The 16,761-nt window shown below is 38.0% G+C and overlaps 3 protein-coding genes and 1 long non-coding RNA gene across 8 annotated transcripts; 2 read left to right on the forward strand and 2 right to left on the reverse strand.

Annotated features, from left to right (window-relative positions):
- Positions 1–247: 247 nt before the first annotated feature.
- Positions 248–6,789, reverse strand: LOC6633509 (uncharacterized). 5 transcript variants are annotated; one of them, XM_032440157.2, is made up of 7 exons: positions 6,421–6,789; positions 4,759–5,024; positions 4,079–4,213; positions 3,799–4,021; positions 3,108–3,352; positions 2,064–2,293; positions 1,878–1,957 (listed from the first exon to the last, which is right to left on the reverse strand). In XM_032440157.2, exons 1-6 carry the CDS (start codon positions 6,629–6,631, stop codon positions 2,093–2,095), a joined length of 1,281 nt encoding a protein of 426 aa, XP_032296048.2. In that variant the 5' UTR covers positions 6,632–6,789; the 3' UTR covers positions 1,878–1,957; positions 2,064–2,092. The 5 variants fall into 5 exon arrangements, with proteins under 5 accessions (XP_032296046.2, XP_015025451.1, XP_002057227.2 ...); XM_032440155.2 differs by lacking the exons at positions 1,878–1,957; positions 2,064–2,293 and adding an exon at positions 248–909 and having other exon boundaries at positions 6,421–6,774; XM_032440156.2 differs by having other exon boundaries at positions 1,947–2,293.
- LOC138911098 (uncharacterized) lies at positions 2,527–3,276 on the forward strand. Its single transcript, XR_011416409.1, has 2 exons — positions 2,527–3,001; positions 3,158–3,276. It is a non-coding gene; the product is annotated as an uncharacterized lncRNA (long non-coding RNA).
- A 3,153-nt stretch (positions 6,790–9,942) lies between the features above and the next one.
- LOC6633512 (uncharacterized) lies at positions 9,943–11,299 on the forward strand. The gene is made up of 2 exons (XM_002057194.4): positions 9,943–10,277; positions 10,349–11,299. Exons 1-2 carry the CDS (start codon positions 10,161–10,163, stop codon positions 10,739–10,741), a joined length of 510 nt encoding a protein of 169 aa, XP_002057230.1. The 5' UTR covers positions 9,943–10,160; the 3' UTR covers positions 10,742–11,299.
- Positions 11,300–12,223: 924 nt separating this feature from the next.
- On the reverse strand, positions 12,224–16,129 carry Ilp6 (Insulin-like peptide 6). The gene is made up of 3 exons (XM_002057195.4): positions 15,777–16,129; positions 12,644–12,848; positions 12,224–12,572 (listed from the first exon to the last, which is right to left on the reverse strand). Exons 2-3 carry the CDS (start codon positions 12,846–12,848, stop codon positions 12,433–12,435), a joined length of 345 nt encoding a protein of 114 aa, XP_002057231.2. The 5' UTR covers positions 15,777–16,129; the 3' UTR covers positions 12,224–12,432.
- Between the last annotated feature and the right edge of the window lie 632 nt (positions 16,130–16,761).

Genomic DNA, 16,761 nt, shown 5'->3' on the forward strand with positions numbered 1-16,761 from the left:
AGAAATCCGTATAGAGAAACTTTTCGATGCAGTAACAAAAAGTTGTTAACGCTAGAAACTCTTTTTTTGCCCCATTATTCCAGCTATATAGCAGAGTAGTACGAATAGTTCAGTTACGATATATGTAAGACACGCAGGCGCTAGAAAGATTGTACAATTATGGATTTAGGACTTGAAGACAGACGGACACAGCTGCCTCTATATATATATATATAGGTACATGCCTTTACAGATCGTTAAATATATATAATAATTTAATTGGATTTATTGGTTTTTATATAGTTCTGCTTTGTGAACAAATCAAGTTGGAAACTACTTATTTCGATTTAAACTACAAATGTCTTTATGTATTATGTATATAATTGGCATGCTTTACATAGTTGGATATATATATATATGTGTGTGTGTGTGTGTGTGTGTGTGTGTATGGAGTGCTTATGCATACGAATCGGGCAACTTGGAGGCATCGGCATTATCGTAACAGCCCATATCGGCCTTGTACAATATGCAATTGATATGGTATTGGACCGTGTATTTGGTGTTCGAGCTGTATTTGCCAAACTTATCGCTCAGGTATTGCAGGAAGCTGGCATCGTTGGATGAGTGGTGCATGGAACAGCTGGGCGTTGCATTGTTCGAATTGTTGCCCGTTTGAGCGGCGGGCGTTGAATTAGTGCTCGGGCTGCCCATTGTGTTCGCCTGGGCAAAGTTGGTCATTATGAATGGATCCTCATCGTTGGGATTGTCCGGATAGATGAACGATTCGCTGGAATCGTTTAATGCCTCCGGCGAGTGTACCACCTCGCACAGCTCCTCCTTGCCAATGTCCACGCTCTCGAATTGGCCGTTGCCATTCAAACTGGACGTATCCTCCTCATAATCATTGCCGCATCCGGCCCCGATGGGCATCTGAAATGCCCAAAAGAAACAAGCATCAGCATGGAGCATAACATACAAAATAAACGAATGCAATTCGCTTGAAGAGCATCAGACCTCGGCTCCACAAAGGAAACGATAATTAGCATGAGCTAATATTCATTAGGTAAAGCTCTTGATTTTGGCTAATGCATTGCCCAATTGCCCAAAATATGACGAAAACAGAATCAAGTCTGCGGTTTGGTTAGGTTAAACATATAAACGAAATCTTAACCATATCGGACTACTATAACTTATACGCTTGCGACTAGCCTATCTGCAAGGGTATCTAATATTCGGTAGAGATTTTAGCGGCAATTAACTGTATATAGGATATATAAAGAGAGCAAACTGGAGTGTTAGAAAGCGGGCCGAGGACATGAAAGGTCAGATTGTTTCAGACGTTAATAGCTACAGAAAGAGTGAGTGAGAGCGAGAGAGAGCGAGAGAGAGAGAGAGAGCGAAAGAGAGGCAGCTTAGTTAACTGATCTGTGTGTATATTATTACCTGCTGTTGGCCAGGTTCGTCAAGTCTGAATGCCAATTTTTCCTTTTGGTTTTGTGAAACACAAACATATACATTATATAGTAATTAGATATGTATATATACATATACATATATATATATATATGGAAGATAAAGCATAGTGGGATATTAATAACACAGCTGCGGGCAGAGAGATACGTATGTGTGTGTGTGTGTGTGTATATCGTTAATTATACGATATAGAGTGATATAGATATCTTACCGATTTGATAAATAACTTATGCGGCTGCGTCTCGAATTTGAACATGGACGACAAGGGCCCAGTATCTGAACCGGATGATCGATTCGTATTGGCCGATCGACGGCGCTGCTTCTCTAGCATCACCTCGGCGTACGTGGCCGGGTGTTTGCGCTTGAGATGGCGCATCAGGTTCTCCGAGTGCCTGCCGGCCATATCGAATAAGCACACTTTGCATGTGCTTTTGCGGATTTCATCGTTGTATATGAAATGATTGTTGACTGGATTTTTATAACGCTTTAGCGACATATTCAACAGCTGCAACAATAATAACAACAACAACAACAACAATAACGTTGACGACGGGTACGGATACGGATTATATTTAATAATAACAACAGCGACAATTCCAAAATAATATTACATATATTGTTGAGATGGAAGAATGAACAACTAAAAAACCAAAAAAAAAAACAACAGCAAAGCGTGCGTCGTACTTGAGTATCGTTCGTTTACTGAACGAGAAACGTCGCACAGCTGAGAGCCAAACCAGAGCAGGAACCAATTTATGAACCGGTGCCAGGCCAGCGTAGTTAGTTGCCTCTCGCTTCCACTTGCACGGCCGTCGCAGCGCGCAATTCTGCAAAGAGCGCACTGAGTGCGGTTCAGAGCGAATGGTTCGTAGTGGAACACAAACACAAAACACACGTATACACACACACACACACACACACACATACATGCGCGCGCGCGCGCTAACACATACACACAGCAGAAACAGGCGCATTAGGTAAGCTCGCGCACACAGCAACTCAGAGACACACACACACACACACAAACACGCGCACAGCACGACGAGAGCATGCGACGCGCTGAACCGGTTTGAAACGGTTTGTGTTTTAATGTTGTACTTGCATTTGCTGTTATTGCTGCTGCCCGTGTTGTTGTTGTTGTTGCTGTTGTTGTTGTGCGCCTAAACACGTTGTGGAATCTGAGGGTCACTTATGTATGTTTCTTTCACAACGCTGTGGTTGTTGTTGTTCAGCCAGTCGCACTTATTAAAAAAAAAAAAAAGAAGAAGAAAACAACAACAACAAAAGCAAAATCAAAACAGCTGAAACTGTTGAAATCTAAGCAGCTTTTTGTGCGCCCATGAAACACTAAACAGCTGATGAAAAAGTATCGATATCCTGTTCCGTACGCAAACAAAAAAACAGATATTAACACAAATAGTTCACCAACCGATTGAACAATTAAACAAAATCACTGGAATAAGCTCAATTGTTTAATTCATTAAGCCGTTCAATTGAGTTATGCTAAATGGAACGACACAAATTCTATTGCGGTTCCCAGCCTGCTTGTGTGAGTAGTGTATATGTGTGAGTGTGTGCCTCTCTCTCTCTCTCATTCTCTCTCTGTCTGTCTCTCTGCGCTGTGTTCGTGTGTGTGTGTGTGTGTGTGTACGTACCATTGGATTGCATTGACTTTGACTCGTGCTGCTTGGCGCGGTGGCTGCAGTCGACGCATTGCTGCTTGCTGCGTCTTGATTAACGGGCATATTCGGATGGTAGCTCTCGTAATGCTCTCTTATGTTATCATATTGATATGCCATCATAGCGCCGCACATTAAGCAGCGGCAGTGTATGTTGTTTGGCAGCAATTCCACCAAGGTCTCAACGCTTCTGAGTGTCGGACATCCAATACGGGGTAGTTCTGGAACGAGTACGTAAAATTATAATATGTTAGGAAGTTTTTATTATCAAATAATGTGGCCTTGCAGGCACACATACATATATGTACATAGATAGTTATGTCAGGAGTTTGTACTAAGCACGCTCTTCGTATACCCTAAGTTAATTGGCTTAGAGTGAATGCGGGTATACCATACTATATTATATTTTATAGCTTTGTAGGGCAAAATATATACATATATTATTTATAAGCTTTGCTAAGGTCACAATTCTTCAAAGTCATAAGGCAAAGGTCAGCAAGGGTATCAAATCTTCGTTGTTGTTTTTACGATAGTCCAATACCGATACCGATATATATCGATTTGCTGACTTTGCTTGGATTAGGATAAGGAACTTAATATGATATGAATTAGGGATGAATTGTGGGTAGAGGGGATGGTGGTGGGGGGTTTAGGGGGAACGACTCACGATACGATTCGAACAGCCTGGGAGTATTATGCGCGATATTGCTGCTCATGCTCAATTGGCCCAGTTGGCCTTGGATGAGAACGCTGCTAATCAATTTGCCGGCAATTAACGCCTGGATGGGCTCCATTTTCCTCAGGCTGCCATCCCAGATATTATCGCTAGCTCGCAGCTGAAAGGGTTTCCGGCTTGTCTCATATGTTGCGGCCTGTTTATTTGCTGGATGCTGTTCAGGAATATACTTTATATATATTTGATCTATATAGCTTATAAGAATACTTACCGTACTCAGTTGGGGTGTCGTGGGCGGAAATTTCATGACAGAATCGAGAAAGGACATTGCTGAATATAATGGATTTGGTTTCTTGTCCTTGACAATCTGTCCGGTTCTGAATTCCTGCAGGTTTTTCAAATGCGTCTGCAGTAGAGCGCAAAAATCAAAGGATATATGAAAAGTTGTTGATTTTATATGATATATAGATATAGAAGATGATCAAAATGCATCCAAGTCTTTTTGGAATAAGAATTAACCTTTTGGACCCGATTATAGTAGGGCATAAAAAGAATGATCCATAATATTATATGGTATTTATTTATAAAGTCTTCCATTCAAATCTATTTTGGCTTTCAGATAGATTGCAAAAAATTGTTATAGCTGCCATACGATACGAATATATATATAGTGAAGATCCTAATTAGAAACTAGGAAAGCTGTCGATCACAAAACTCAGTTCTCGATTGTTCCAATAGCAGCTATATACAAGAAATTCTGGCATTTATAAATTCTCGGCCGATGATATAGTCTAGTATTTCGATCCGAACAATGCCAATTAAATCCACGAATACACGTATGCCGAATGGGATCAAAGACGTCTTTAGTTTATCCTACTCTAGGAATTGGCAATCGATATTTTGGGGCATTTATATATTGCTGGATAGTTGCAATGGATGCTTTGTACTCACTCTGTAGCTGGAACGTATGGAATGCCATTTTAGGATTGCCTCGCTTTTCGGTACATCGATGGCAGCCGAAACATTCTCCCAAGCATTTCGCGTTATGATGCGATCTTTGTAGAAACAATGATGCGGATTCCACAGGTTCTCGTTCTTTCGCACATTCTCGACGAGAGCCTGCACCACACGACTGTTCCAATCCACGATGCATTTGCGTACGCGATTTCTATTCAATTTCGTTACTTTTCCGTTCTGTTCCATTTTCACGTGCTCGACTGTTGTTGCGGAAACAATAGTATTTATTGTAGTTCAGAGTCCATTAACTATTCTTTACAGTTCTGTCGAATCTGTCGAAGGATTTCTTGTCCGTCAAAATGGCGGCTTGTTGGGGCGAACAAAGGAAATATGAAAATCTCGCAGCAAAGCCTTAAAGCTGACCTTATCCCTTGCACTCTAGATCAATGGGTATTATTTGTCAGACTTATCCGAACTCTATGGACTCACGAAAATCTTTCGCTGGCCGCAAAAAGTTTGGCCAAAAAGTTTTCTTTCTAAGTTCCAGTCACGGTCAGATATGTCACTTGCGAGTTTCAACGATATCGATAACCGATATCGATATGTGTCAAAATGTTTGACATTTTGGTATTTTATAGCGGTATTTTATTTGGTTTGACCCGTTGAATGCAATACTTGGCAATACTTGGATAACAGGGCGTATTTGGACACATTGCGAGGCAAAAGGCAACTACTTATACTCTGTTCACAGAGTTAAAAGGGCCATATGGGCGGGGAACGGAACATTTTTGCCGCTTACCGGTTTTTATATGTATAGATACATATCTATGACTACATATCTATATAATACAACCCCCTGATTCGTCTCATAACCACAATGCCTTTAGTTACAGTTGGAGAGACATTGCTTGTTGGCCTACAGCTTGAAGAGTCCACAGTTTTCGAGTCGACCAAGCTATCATCAAAAGGAACACTAATGTATATTCCTAAAATATGAATGGTTTGAAAGTCACTGCGTTACAGTTTAGAGTCAGGCAAGGAAATAGCAAAACAGCTTGAAATGTGCAGTTTTAAAGTAGCTCAATTACAGTTTTAGAGCTACCAAAGCTATCAGAGTAAATTTTAGGCAATCGAATTATTGTCGTATAGTTTTAGAGTCAGTGTAGGTAATAGGAAAACAGAGGCCATTTTGGACTCTCTCGAAATAGATCCAATATATACAGTTTTAAAGTAACTTTTTTTACAGTTTTAGAGTCAATCCAGATAAAAGCTAAAGATGCCTTAACTAAGCATAGTTTCATTGTAACTGGTTTGCATTTTAAGAGCTAGAAGTGCTTTTTATATCCTCTAATAAAATATAGTTTGAACGTGACTTTATTACAGTTTGAAAGTCATTTAAACAAATGTTCAAAGAGATCATGTAAGACCCGCTAAAAGTAACCCTCCAATAAACACAGTTTGAAAGCTATTGCGTTACAGTTTTCGACTCAGCCAGGCTGTCAACTAGACACAGTTTGAAAGCGACTGCAATACAGTTTTGGAGTCAGTCGGCTCAAGCCGATTGCAACTTTGCGACTTATTATTCATTCAATCTCAGTATTATTTATGGAATATGTGCCCCTTCTTTCCCCAGATATATGTCGAATGTGGACTTGCCCTTGTTGCTGGAAGCTTTCAAGTGCGTTAAATGCTTCCTCTTCTTGGCCTTGGGCAGGACAACTTCCGGATGGAGTCGCTCGTAATGCCGCTTAATATTGCTGCGGACCGCGCCGCTCAGCGTCTTGTCGCACAGAATGCAGCGACAATATTGTTTATTCGGAAGCATCTCCACCAATTTGTGGATCTCGATGCTGCATGGCCGGCCCATGTTAGACACAGTATCGAAACGCAACAATAGAATGCACTTAAATTAAATTAAAAATCAACAAAGAAACTCTGTCGAAAGGCAAATGCGTGTCAACGCGTCCAGCTTGACAATTAATTGGCGAATCTGTGTTGGAAAATGCTTCAAAGTGAAAGTGAATATTTTTTTATGTTTTTTTTTCAGTGTTGTGTAAAAGTGTTTTTTTTTTAATAAACATCGATTGAACGCCTCGATGAGGACGACTCAGTCATGTATCGAGAGTTAAATCGCGTTTTTAAAAACTGTCGAAAGGGCAAATGCGTGTCAACGCGTCCAGTTTGACAATTAATTGGCGAATCTGTGTTGGAAAATGCTTGAAAGTGAAAGTGAATATTTTTTTATGTTTTTTTTTTCAGTGTTGTGTAAAAGTGTTTTTTTTTTTTTAATAAACATCGATTGAACGCCTCGATGAAGGCGACTCAATCATGTATCGAAAGTTAAATCGCGTTTTTCTTAGCCAATTGAAATAATAAATTTCTATTTTAAACTATTTTGAAACGTGGAAAACATCGCTAAGAATATCAAGTAAGTACTAAAAATATTTATTTATTCGTATAGTTATATAAAACATTGACTGATTGATTGATCGACTGAAGATAGGATATTTATAGCGTCTCAATCAAGCTCAATAGAGCTTGATTCGCTAGATTGGAAAAATTGATATAGAAGCCATATGATATGAATCTATAGCGAAGCCTTTCGATTCATAAAGTCGCGGCTATATATATAAGAAATTCAGATACTTAGAAGTTTATTGCAGACAAAAGAGAGAGAGAGAGAGGGGGAGAGAGAGAGTTGGGGGGAGAGTGAGACAGAGAGAATATGTGTGCATAGTACATGCTTTATGTCCTTGGAGTTGTCTCTGACAATGGACACGTCCTGACAAAATTGCGAGAGCTGTTGCGAGGACGTGTCCCCCTTTCTCTCGGTATGAAAATAATGAATACCAGGAAATTGGAAATTCGCCTCAGCGCTCTAGCCCATATGTATATGTATGTCTGCATGTGTGTGTATATGTTGTGCACGACCACGCCCACAGCTTGCTTTAAAGTCAGACTCGAAGGCGTTTGTCAAGGGTTTTCTCACTCCTTTTCCAATGGGCGCGAGTTCGAGTTCGGTTGTGCGATTTTGTGTTTGTGCGACTTCTGTTGCTTCAGCTCCAGCGCCCACACATCTATACATACATATATACATATATATGTATGTGTGTGTATGTGTGTATGTAACCACCCCTGTGTGGCACACACAAACACACACACACACGCACACAAGCTAACATGGTCTAGTGCAAAATTTCTGCAGTATTTGGCTAATGTTCATCGGCCCGTTTCATCAATGTCACTTGCTTTGCTTGCCCCCTGCCACCTGCCCCGCCCACCGGCTGCTTGTGTCCCATTTGCCGCATGCCACATGCCGCTTGCCGCTTGCCGCTTGCCGCATGGCAAAAATGTAAACGCAAACTTCTCAACAGGCAGGGCAAACAACTTGGTGTTGTTTCGCACTCAACCGCCCTCAGCTCGGCCGCGATTTCCGTCTAAGCACAAAGACAGGCAGTCAGAGACACACACACACACACACACACACACACACACACACACGCACAGAGTCCTTTGCAGCAAGGAGGTCGCTTCAGTCGCCCCCTTTTTTCTTTGGTATATCGAAACGTTTCGGGGTGCGCTCTCTTATTACAGCCTGTAAATGCCCTGCCCAATGTGCGAGCATAGCTGCTCGATCATCTGGTTGGTGCGTCGGCAGTCTTTCATTGAATTTGCGCTTAAACCAGTTGGGAATTACAAGCACATAGCTTGAACCGTAGCTCTCTTTCTATAACGAAAGACAATTCTATATCGAAAACTTTACTCAAAACTAGTTGTTGAATTTATGCAAATACATATGTAGACCCCTTATTTTACATATCTGATAACTCGTTTGACTTTCCGTGAGTATTGCTTTTTTTCCGAGATTTTTTTTTAATTGAGAATTTTGAGATTATTTGAAATTATTGCAAGTTATTATTTATTATTTATTATTATTATTATCATTATCATTATCATTATCATTATTAACATTATCATTATCATTATCATTATCAAAATCATTATCATTATCATTATCATTATCTTTATCATTATCATTATCATTTTCATTATCGTTATCATTATTATCATTAGCATTATCATTATCATTATCATTATCATTATCATTATCATTATCATTATCATTATCATTATCATTATTATTATTATTATCATTATCATTATCATTATCATTATCATTATCATTATCATTATCATTATCATTATCATTATCATTATCATTATCATTATCATTATCATTATCATTATCATTATCATTATCATTATCATTATCATTATCATTATCATTATCATTATCATTATCATTATCATTATCATTATCATTATCATTATCATTATCATTATCATTATCATTATCATTATCATTATCATTATCATTATCATTATCATTATCATTATCATTATCATTATCATTATCATTATCATTATCATTATCATTATTATCATTATCATTATCTTTATCATTATCATTATCATTATCATTTTCATTATCGTTATCATTATTATCATTAGCATTATCATTATCATTATCATTATCATTACATTATCATTATCATTATCATTATCATCATCATTATCATTATTATCATTATCATTATCATTATTATTATTATTATTTACTAATTTACTAATTTACTTGATGTTCCGTTATATTTTTATATTTTCTATTTATTTTGATATTTTTCTCAGGGTTTTCCTTAATCCTATAAATATTTTATTATAGACAAATTATTCCTTTGTTTTTCCTTCCATATATAGAAAATAATTGTGTTTCATTTTAAAAGCTAAAAAAAAAGGCACAGCCTGAGCGCAGGAAAAACTCTAACCCTGTTGTATGGTGTAAATTCGAGCCTATTTGTGCACATTTTCGTGTACATTTAGAATGGCATATGCACTTCAAATAATAGTGTATTTAAGGCTTCGTTGTGCGGCTAACAATTTGCTTTGGCGTTCAACTTGATTTTATGGCTCTGTTGAGTGTCCGTCGCGACGCTTGAGTACAAAATCATTTGACTAAATTTGAATGGGATTGTCTAGAGAGAGAGCGAGTGAAAGAGAGAGAGAGAGTGGGGGGGAAGGGGTGAGACTGAGAGACGAAGCCTCAGCAGTAGGCCCTGCAAAGTTGATGTCAAAGCTGAATTTGGTTGATTCTCTTTTTGTTTTTTGGGTTCATTTCCATTTCTGAAAATTCTCAATGCCATTTGGAACTTCTTTTCTTTTCTTTTTTAATTAATAAAAACGCACATAAGTCTTAACTTAGTATACGATACAAATTGAATAAAATGCACTTAAATTCTTTGGTCTAAGCAAAAAAAAAAAAAAACAAAAGCCAACAAAAAAAAATAAAAAACTTGGGCGACACGCATCTCGAAGAGCTAAATTAACGGTACACGAAAATGGGTGTACGACAGTGGGTGCATCTGCTGATGAATGTGGGACGAGTCGGCATCACAACACACCTGATAACATATCGCCTGAAGAGCGCGCTGATCCGCACGATGCCCTGGCTGCAGGTAAGCGGCGACCCGTTCGCAGCCTCATGTTAAATCCTAACATGCACTGTAAACGAGCTAGCTTGTCACAGATCCAAAGGCCGCTGCAACAGCTGCCGCACAGCCGGCAAATCGGCGGACGACTGGGCAAACGGGCGCCCAACGCGGATCTCTGGCGCACACAGAAGCTGCGACGTTACGAGAAGCCGCTAACGAACCGGCACCGCACGGAGCAGCCCGACTGTTACATGAGCCCAGCCCAGACCACCCAACCGAATCAATCGACCCAGCCTCTCCAGCTGCTGCAGCAGCTGCAGCAAAGGCAGCATCAGCATCAGCAGCAGCAATCGCATGCCACAATCGCGATCAGAAATTCCTTGGCAATGAGAGCGCGCAAATCGGATCTGAAGCAGCCGTTGCAAGTGCGGGACGCGCTGGTCAGTCGCTGGGTTAACTACAGGCATCTCTCCTCCTCGAAGCGCTGAACGGGGCCGCCCTCTCTGTCTATATATATTGGTCTTTCATTGTATGTGCGTGCGTGTGTGTGTGTATGCGTGTGTGTGTGTATGCGTGTGTGTGTGTATGCGTGTGTGTGTGTGTGTATGTGTGCGTGCGTGTATGCGTGTGTGTGTGTGTGTGCAAATGGTGTCAATGGTCAATTCCCATGTGTAGCTGATTTTCAACATCATTAAAAATCATCCGAATTGTCGCTCGTGACATAATTTGCAGTCATCTGACCCCCATTCACTAATCCCACCCTCCCCGCTCCTCCCTCTCTCACTCTCACCCACACATCTTACAAAAAAGGTCAACGAAGCGAATTTAAGGAAGAAGAGAAACCCACCCATTGGCATTAATGTCAAATGCCCTTCTCTGCGCAAACTTATTTGTGGGCTCAAAAGGCCAAAGGACTCTAATGAGCCAGAGAGAGACAGCGACACACACAGAGCAAGAGCCAGAGAGAGAAAGGAAGAGATAGAGCAGGAGAGATAACATTTTAAATGTGTTTTTCACGGAAGCTATTAAATTTAATTTTCAATAGATCCCAAAGCCCAATACAAAAGGACATTAAGGCTAGGCATATGTGAGCTTATGCACTATACATATATACACACATACATACATACGTACATGAATACATACACACACATACATGAATACATACACACATACATATATCTATGTAGCACATAATACAATCAACAGTTCGTATACCCAACAAGCGCAAAGGCAGCATCTCCGACTCTATAGGATATATATTTATATATATATAATATATATTCCTGAGCAGGACCGAGTCGAGCTAGACGACTGGAAACTAGAAATGTTCACTCTGCCAGCTTACAATCTAAATATATGCCCTTCTAGAGGGTATCATAATTTGGTCATGAAATGAGACATCTTCGAGCCCATAATGTATATATATTCTAGATCCGCATCAGCAGCTGGGTTGACAAGGCCATCTGTCCGATATAGTCCGATATATTTCCATGCAAACTAATCACTCAGTTTTAAGGCTGTCCTCTGGCAAATATCGGAACAGCTCGGATCGAGCCACTATATCATATAGCTGGCATAGGAACGAAAAATATCTTAAGAAAACGCAACATTTATAAGTCTTGCTATGCTCCATAAAAGTGTGTTAATTCTTATCAAAATCGGCCCACTATATCATATAGTTTCCTAACTTTCCTAACTTATGTTTAAAATGATAAATCGATAAATATCGATATCTGAAAATGCAACTATTTTTTGCGTATCTCTTATCCAGTTATCGTTATCGACTCTGAGTCTCAACCTTATTTCGGAGTTATACGAGTTAGCTATACTTATATATAATTCTAGCTTTAGATTTTTGGACTGACAACAAATCAGATAAAAAAAAAAACTGATTGAGATTAATTGAGAAATGAGTTCGGGATAGAGATTTCATTGCAGCGCGGCTATAAATTGGATTTGTATTGCTCTCATAGTTGTATAGATTTTTATTAGTGCATAGCTTAAGTTAATACAATATACTTAGTATGTATGGGTGTGTGTGTGTGTGTGTGTGTGTGTGCGTGTGGTTGGTTGGGTGGGTGGGTGTTGGTTGGGCAACATCAGCTGGCATTGCCTAATGCATCTAAATATGATTATGTATATAATATATATATATATATATATATGGATGTAGTCCCTAATCGGGCGCACAATATTGACGTATCTCGGGATAGCCGCAGGCGCGCAGGCAGCATTCGTGTATGGGACCATTCTGCAGTGGCCTGTAGAAGGTGTCGTCGGCTGCAAAACGCTTGCTGCGCTTGCCAAAGCTTTGGGCTGAAACAATGAACAATAATATCAAATTAGTATGCAATTGTAGCTGGGCTAAGAACATTTCGTGCACTCACGATATAGCTGGCCCAGCGAAACGGTGCGACCCTGACAGATAAAGTTGATGGTCTCGGCCAGATCCTTGCTGCAGCGATGCTTGATCTCCAGATCCTCGGGCGTGAACGCGATCGGTGTGCCGGCCACCAGAGACAGACCGAATGCCAAACACACTACTGCGACCAGCAGTGGCAGGAAGGTTGAGCTTGGCAGCGAGCAAATCATCTGCAATGCACAAAACCAGAATCATTATTATAATACTTATAAAAATATTACATCTTTATTGAAATCGACAAAGAAATTGTTAATAAGTAACTAATATGAACATATTTAAATGCTAAAAGAAGAATTTAAGGAAGCCATTAGATTTGTCCCCAGGGCATCCCAATGTCTAATGTCTAATGTTATAATAACTATTAGGCTCATTATTTTCATTATAAATATTAAACGTATTGCATAATATACATTATTATTGCTATTAGCATTATTTTATTACTCATCATCATTATTATTATTTTTAAGTTTTTGCTATTATTATTATTATTATTGTTATTGTTATTAATATCGTTTTATTGATATAGTTGTTATGTTCATAATGATTATTGTTATTATTAATTAATTATAATTATAAAAATACTTATTATTTTTATTGGCTAATTTTCTTTCATTATCATTATCATATTTTATATATTATTCTTGTTATTTTGTTATTATTGTTATCATTATTTATTACTATCGTTCTTTTTTTATTATTATTATCGCATTACTATTACTCGTTTATTTGTGATTATTATTCATATTATTACAAATATAAATATTATTATATGTATTCTCATTTTTGCTTAAATTTAAAGTATATATTTCTCCTAAGCCCTGCGCAGAATGGATTTCTTTGCATTGTTTTGCATTTATTCGCCCATTTCATTAAATCAAGCCGAATACAGAGCTACGTAAACTTAACTTGGTGAATAGCATAAAAATATTCAACTATTTGAATGACTCCATTTTCTCAACATTTTAACAGGCCACACTTATAAAGCTAGAGCCGTGCACTGTATTTTGTATGTGCTTATAAAATCACTTAAAAATTCAAAAAAGATCGGACTCCAAGCGCCGAAGTTAGGTAAGAATGCATAGCCCTTGTTTTTGCGGAAATAAGGGCTAAAAAAGCAAAGCCTTGTGTTCGATTAAAGAAAGACATCTGAGATCCTTGTTACAGCAAGGATCCCTAGCTAGCCGGAGTAGAGTATGTGCCAGTCGGACTTTTTACAGGATAGGGCAATAAACTATAAACCGAACTGTTTGAAAAAGGACTCACAATGGGAAAAGCTCACTAAGTCGTAGCTGATTGAATGAAACAAATCGATTATAGCCGTGCTGTATTTTTTTTTTTTTTATATACCTTGAGCCAAATAATATCCTTGCTGCTTAGTCTAGGTTTTAGAGCCTAGAATATCCATTTGAAAGTGCCAAATAGGCTTGCTTCACTTGCTGTCTATATCTTATCTTAAATCGCAGTGTCTGATTGATTTCCATTTAAAGGCTTGTTGAATTGTAGCCCAAGTCCGAACATGAATACGAATACGAATACGACTAGTCATTGTGCCCTGCGTATCTCGACGAGACTGCGGCAACTCTGGGCCCGCAGCTCTTATCAATATCAAATATTATTGTGTTTTCCATATTCCATTCCTTTCACAGATTCTGTTTTTGTTTGCGTCGCGCGGCCCAGGAAATATTTACATAAACTTCAATGTTTAAAAATAAACCCGAGCTTGTTGTGCTTATCATTTGGAACATATGAATTTATTTAAATCGAAAAGAAAACAGAAATAATATAATAATAAAAAAATAAATAAATAAAAATACGTAAAAAACTCGAAAGAATATTGAAAAAAAAAAATTGTTATTGTTTTTACTTTTTTATTTATTGTTCTTTAAAACAATGCCCCATTCGAAGTGTCAGCACCCAAAAAAAAAAAAGCACTCGAGCATAATCTCTATTATAAAAACAAGATCTTGCGACTATAGTATATATATATATATATACATAATAAATGAGCATGTGCCTTATGTACACGCTATGTGCCTCAATGTTGTTTTGCTCTATGCATATATACATATAGTATATATATATATTGTTCGGTCACGAGTGGCATCTGATGGGAACCAAAGTTTCGATTCGTAGTACCATGAGGGCAAGGTTGTGTTGAAAGTCAAAACTAGTTTAACAGATAAAGCCATACGAAAACTGTTGAGTTTGCGGCTTTATCAATTTTCGAGTGGTTAATTGATCGGCTAATCAGGCCCATTTTTCACTTTTCGCCTTTAACTGTATCCTTAACTCCTCTACTGTACAATATGGACCAATCTTCTTATTGGAATGCAATTGGCATTCAACTTGTTACGATTTTCCAATTGGCGTTGCATTTATTTCTCGCTCAGACTTCGTGTGCAATTCATGTAGCATACTTTTTGAAACAATTAACTAACAATTAAATATTTATAATTCGTATTAGATTGAATTGTGAGAAGCGAATTTCAAGTGTTGAAGGGTTCGGTTCGTAAGCCTAGGTTTTTCACATCCTTCACGGCTTTTGTAGCAATCAAAAGTGTTGGAAAATATCTCAAAATAGTCTCTCTTTCATTCTTTTAAAACAATTTAGTGTTGGAAAATATCTCTAAATCAATTCATTCTTCACTAACAGTAATTAAAAGTGTTGAAAAATATTGCAAATGTATTCTTTCTTGCAATCTTTAAAAAACTGTTGGAAAATATATCAAATGTATTCTTCCTTGGAGTCTTTATAACAATTGAAAGTGTTGAAAAACGTATTCTTCCTTTGCTTGCCTTAAAGCTAAAACAAGTGTTGGAAAATATCTGAAACGTATTCTTCCCTTATGGCAATCAACAGTGTAAGAAAGTATTTCAAATGTATATAACAATTTAAGCCAAGGAAGTGTTGCAAAATATCTGAAATGTATACTTTTGCTTGCCGTATACCAATAAAAGTGTTGGAAAATAGCTCAATTGAAGTCTTTTTAGCATTTTACATAAGAATAAGAAACGAATGTCCAAATTAGTTACTGCCTGTACTTATTCTATTTCTAGTTGTTTAATAATTATACTTCATTATACTTAATTATACTTACTTTGGCATGCTAAGCTTTGTTGATTGTTGTTTGAATCTCACTTCCGTTTGGGCTTTTCGGGCTGGGGGCGGGGTGTTGGGGGACGAGACGCAACTGCTCCAAATTCAGCGGGGTTATCGTGTCCTTTTGTTAAAGCACGATTCTTGATTTGCGCGATTTTGTTATTGGGTTTTATTTTGTTTTTGTTGCTTTTGTTATATGTTTTGCTTGTTTGTTTTTTTTTTCTGTTTTTCTGTTTTTAACTTATCACTTGCTTAAGGAACTTTCTTTTTGTTGTCGTTCTTTTGCAATCACACAGTTTCGAAAATCACAATCAATTGCCACGAAAAAAAAAATATATTAAATAACATGTGTGTATAGATACGCAAAAAAAAAAATAAATGTTACAATAATAATAATAACAGGATTGTGCAGGATAAGTTTACGTGCACAAAAAAAAAAAATCAAAAAAAAAATATAATAATAATTAAAAAAAAATGTATATAAAGTTTATAATAAAAAGTCGACAGTAATAATAATAATATAATGTTAAATGCAATTATATGTGCTTAGCTAATTGGCATCGATGCTGAATTATCGATATTAAGAGAGTCTGGGCTAATTTGCGGGCGGTGTCTTTGGAGTATGTTTTTTGAACAGTTTGATGGTAACGCGCGCTGTTTTGCGATTTTGTTGCATTTCGTGGTTCGTTTCGTTGCTGTTATTGTTGCTGTTATTGTTGCTGTTATTGTTGCTGTTGCTGTTATTGTTGCTGTTGTCGCTGGTTCTGGTTCTGGTTGCGGTTCTTGTTGTTGGGGTCCTGAAAACCACCAATCGAGAACTGTTAAAAGCGGTCGAGCGCACGACCCAACGATGCGTTTGGCTTGGATTTGGAACGCGCTTTGATGAGCAGGCTCAGCGCGTTGATCAAACGACTCTTTGCCCAGACGTGCGCGACTCTCTCGACTTCTCGCTCTCTCCCTCTCTCTCTCTCTCTCTCTATATA

The sequence above is a fragment of the Drosophila virilis genome, chromosome X (assembly GCF_030788295.1).
Source record: "Drosophila virilis strain 15010-1051.87 chromosome X, Dvir_AGI_RSII-ME, whole genome shotgun sequence".
Classification (NCBI taxonomy): domain Eukaryota; kingdom Metazoa; phylum Arthropoda; class Insecta; order Diptera; family Drosophilidae; genus Drosophila; species Drosophila virilis.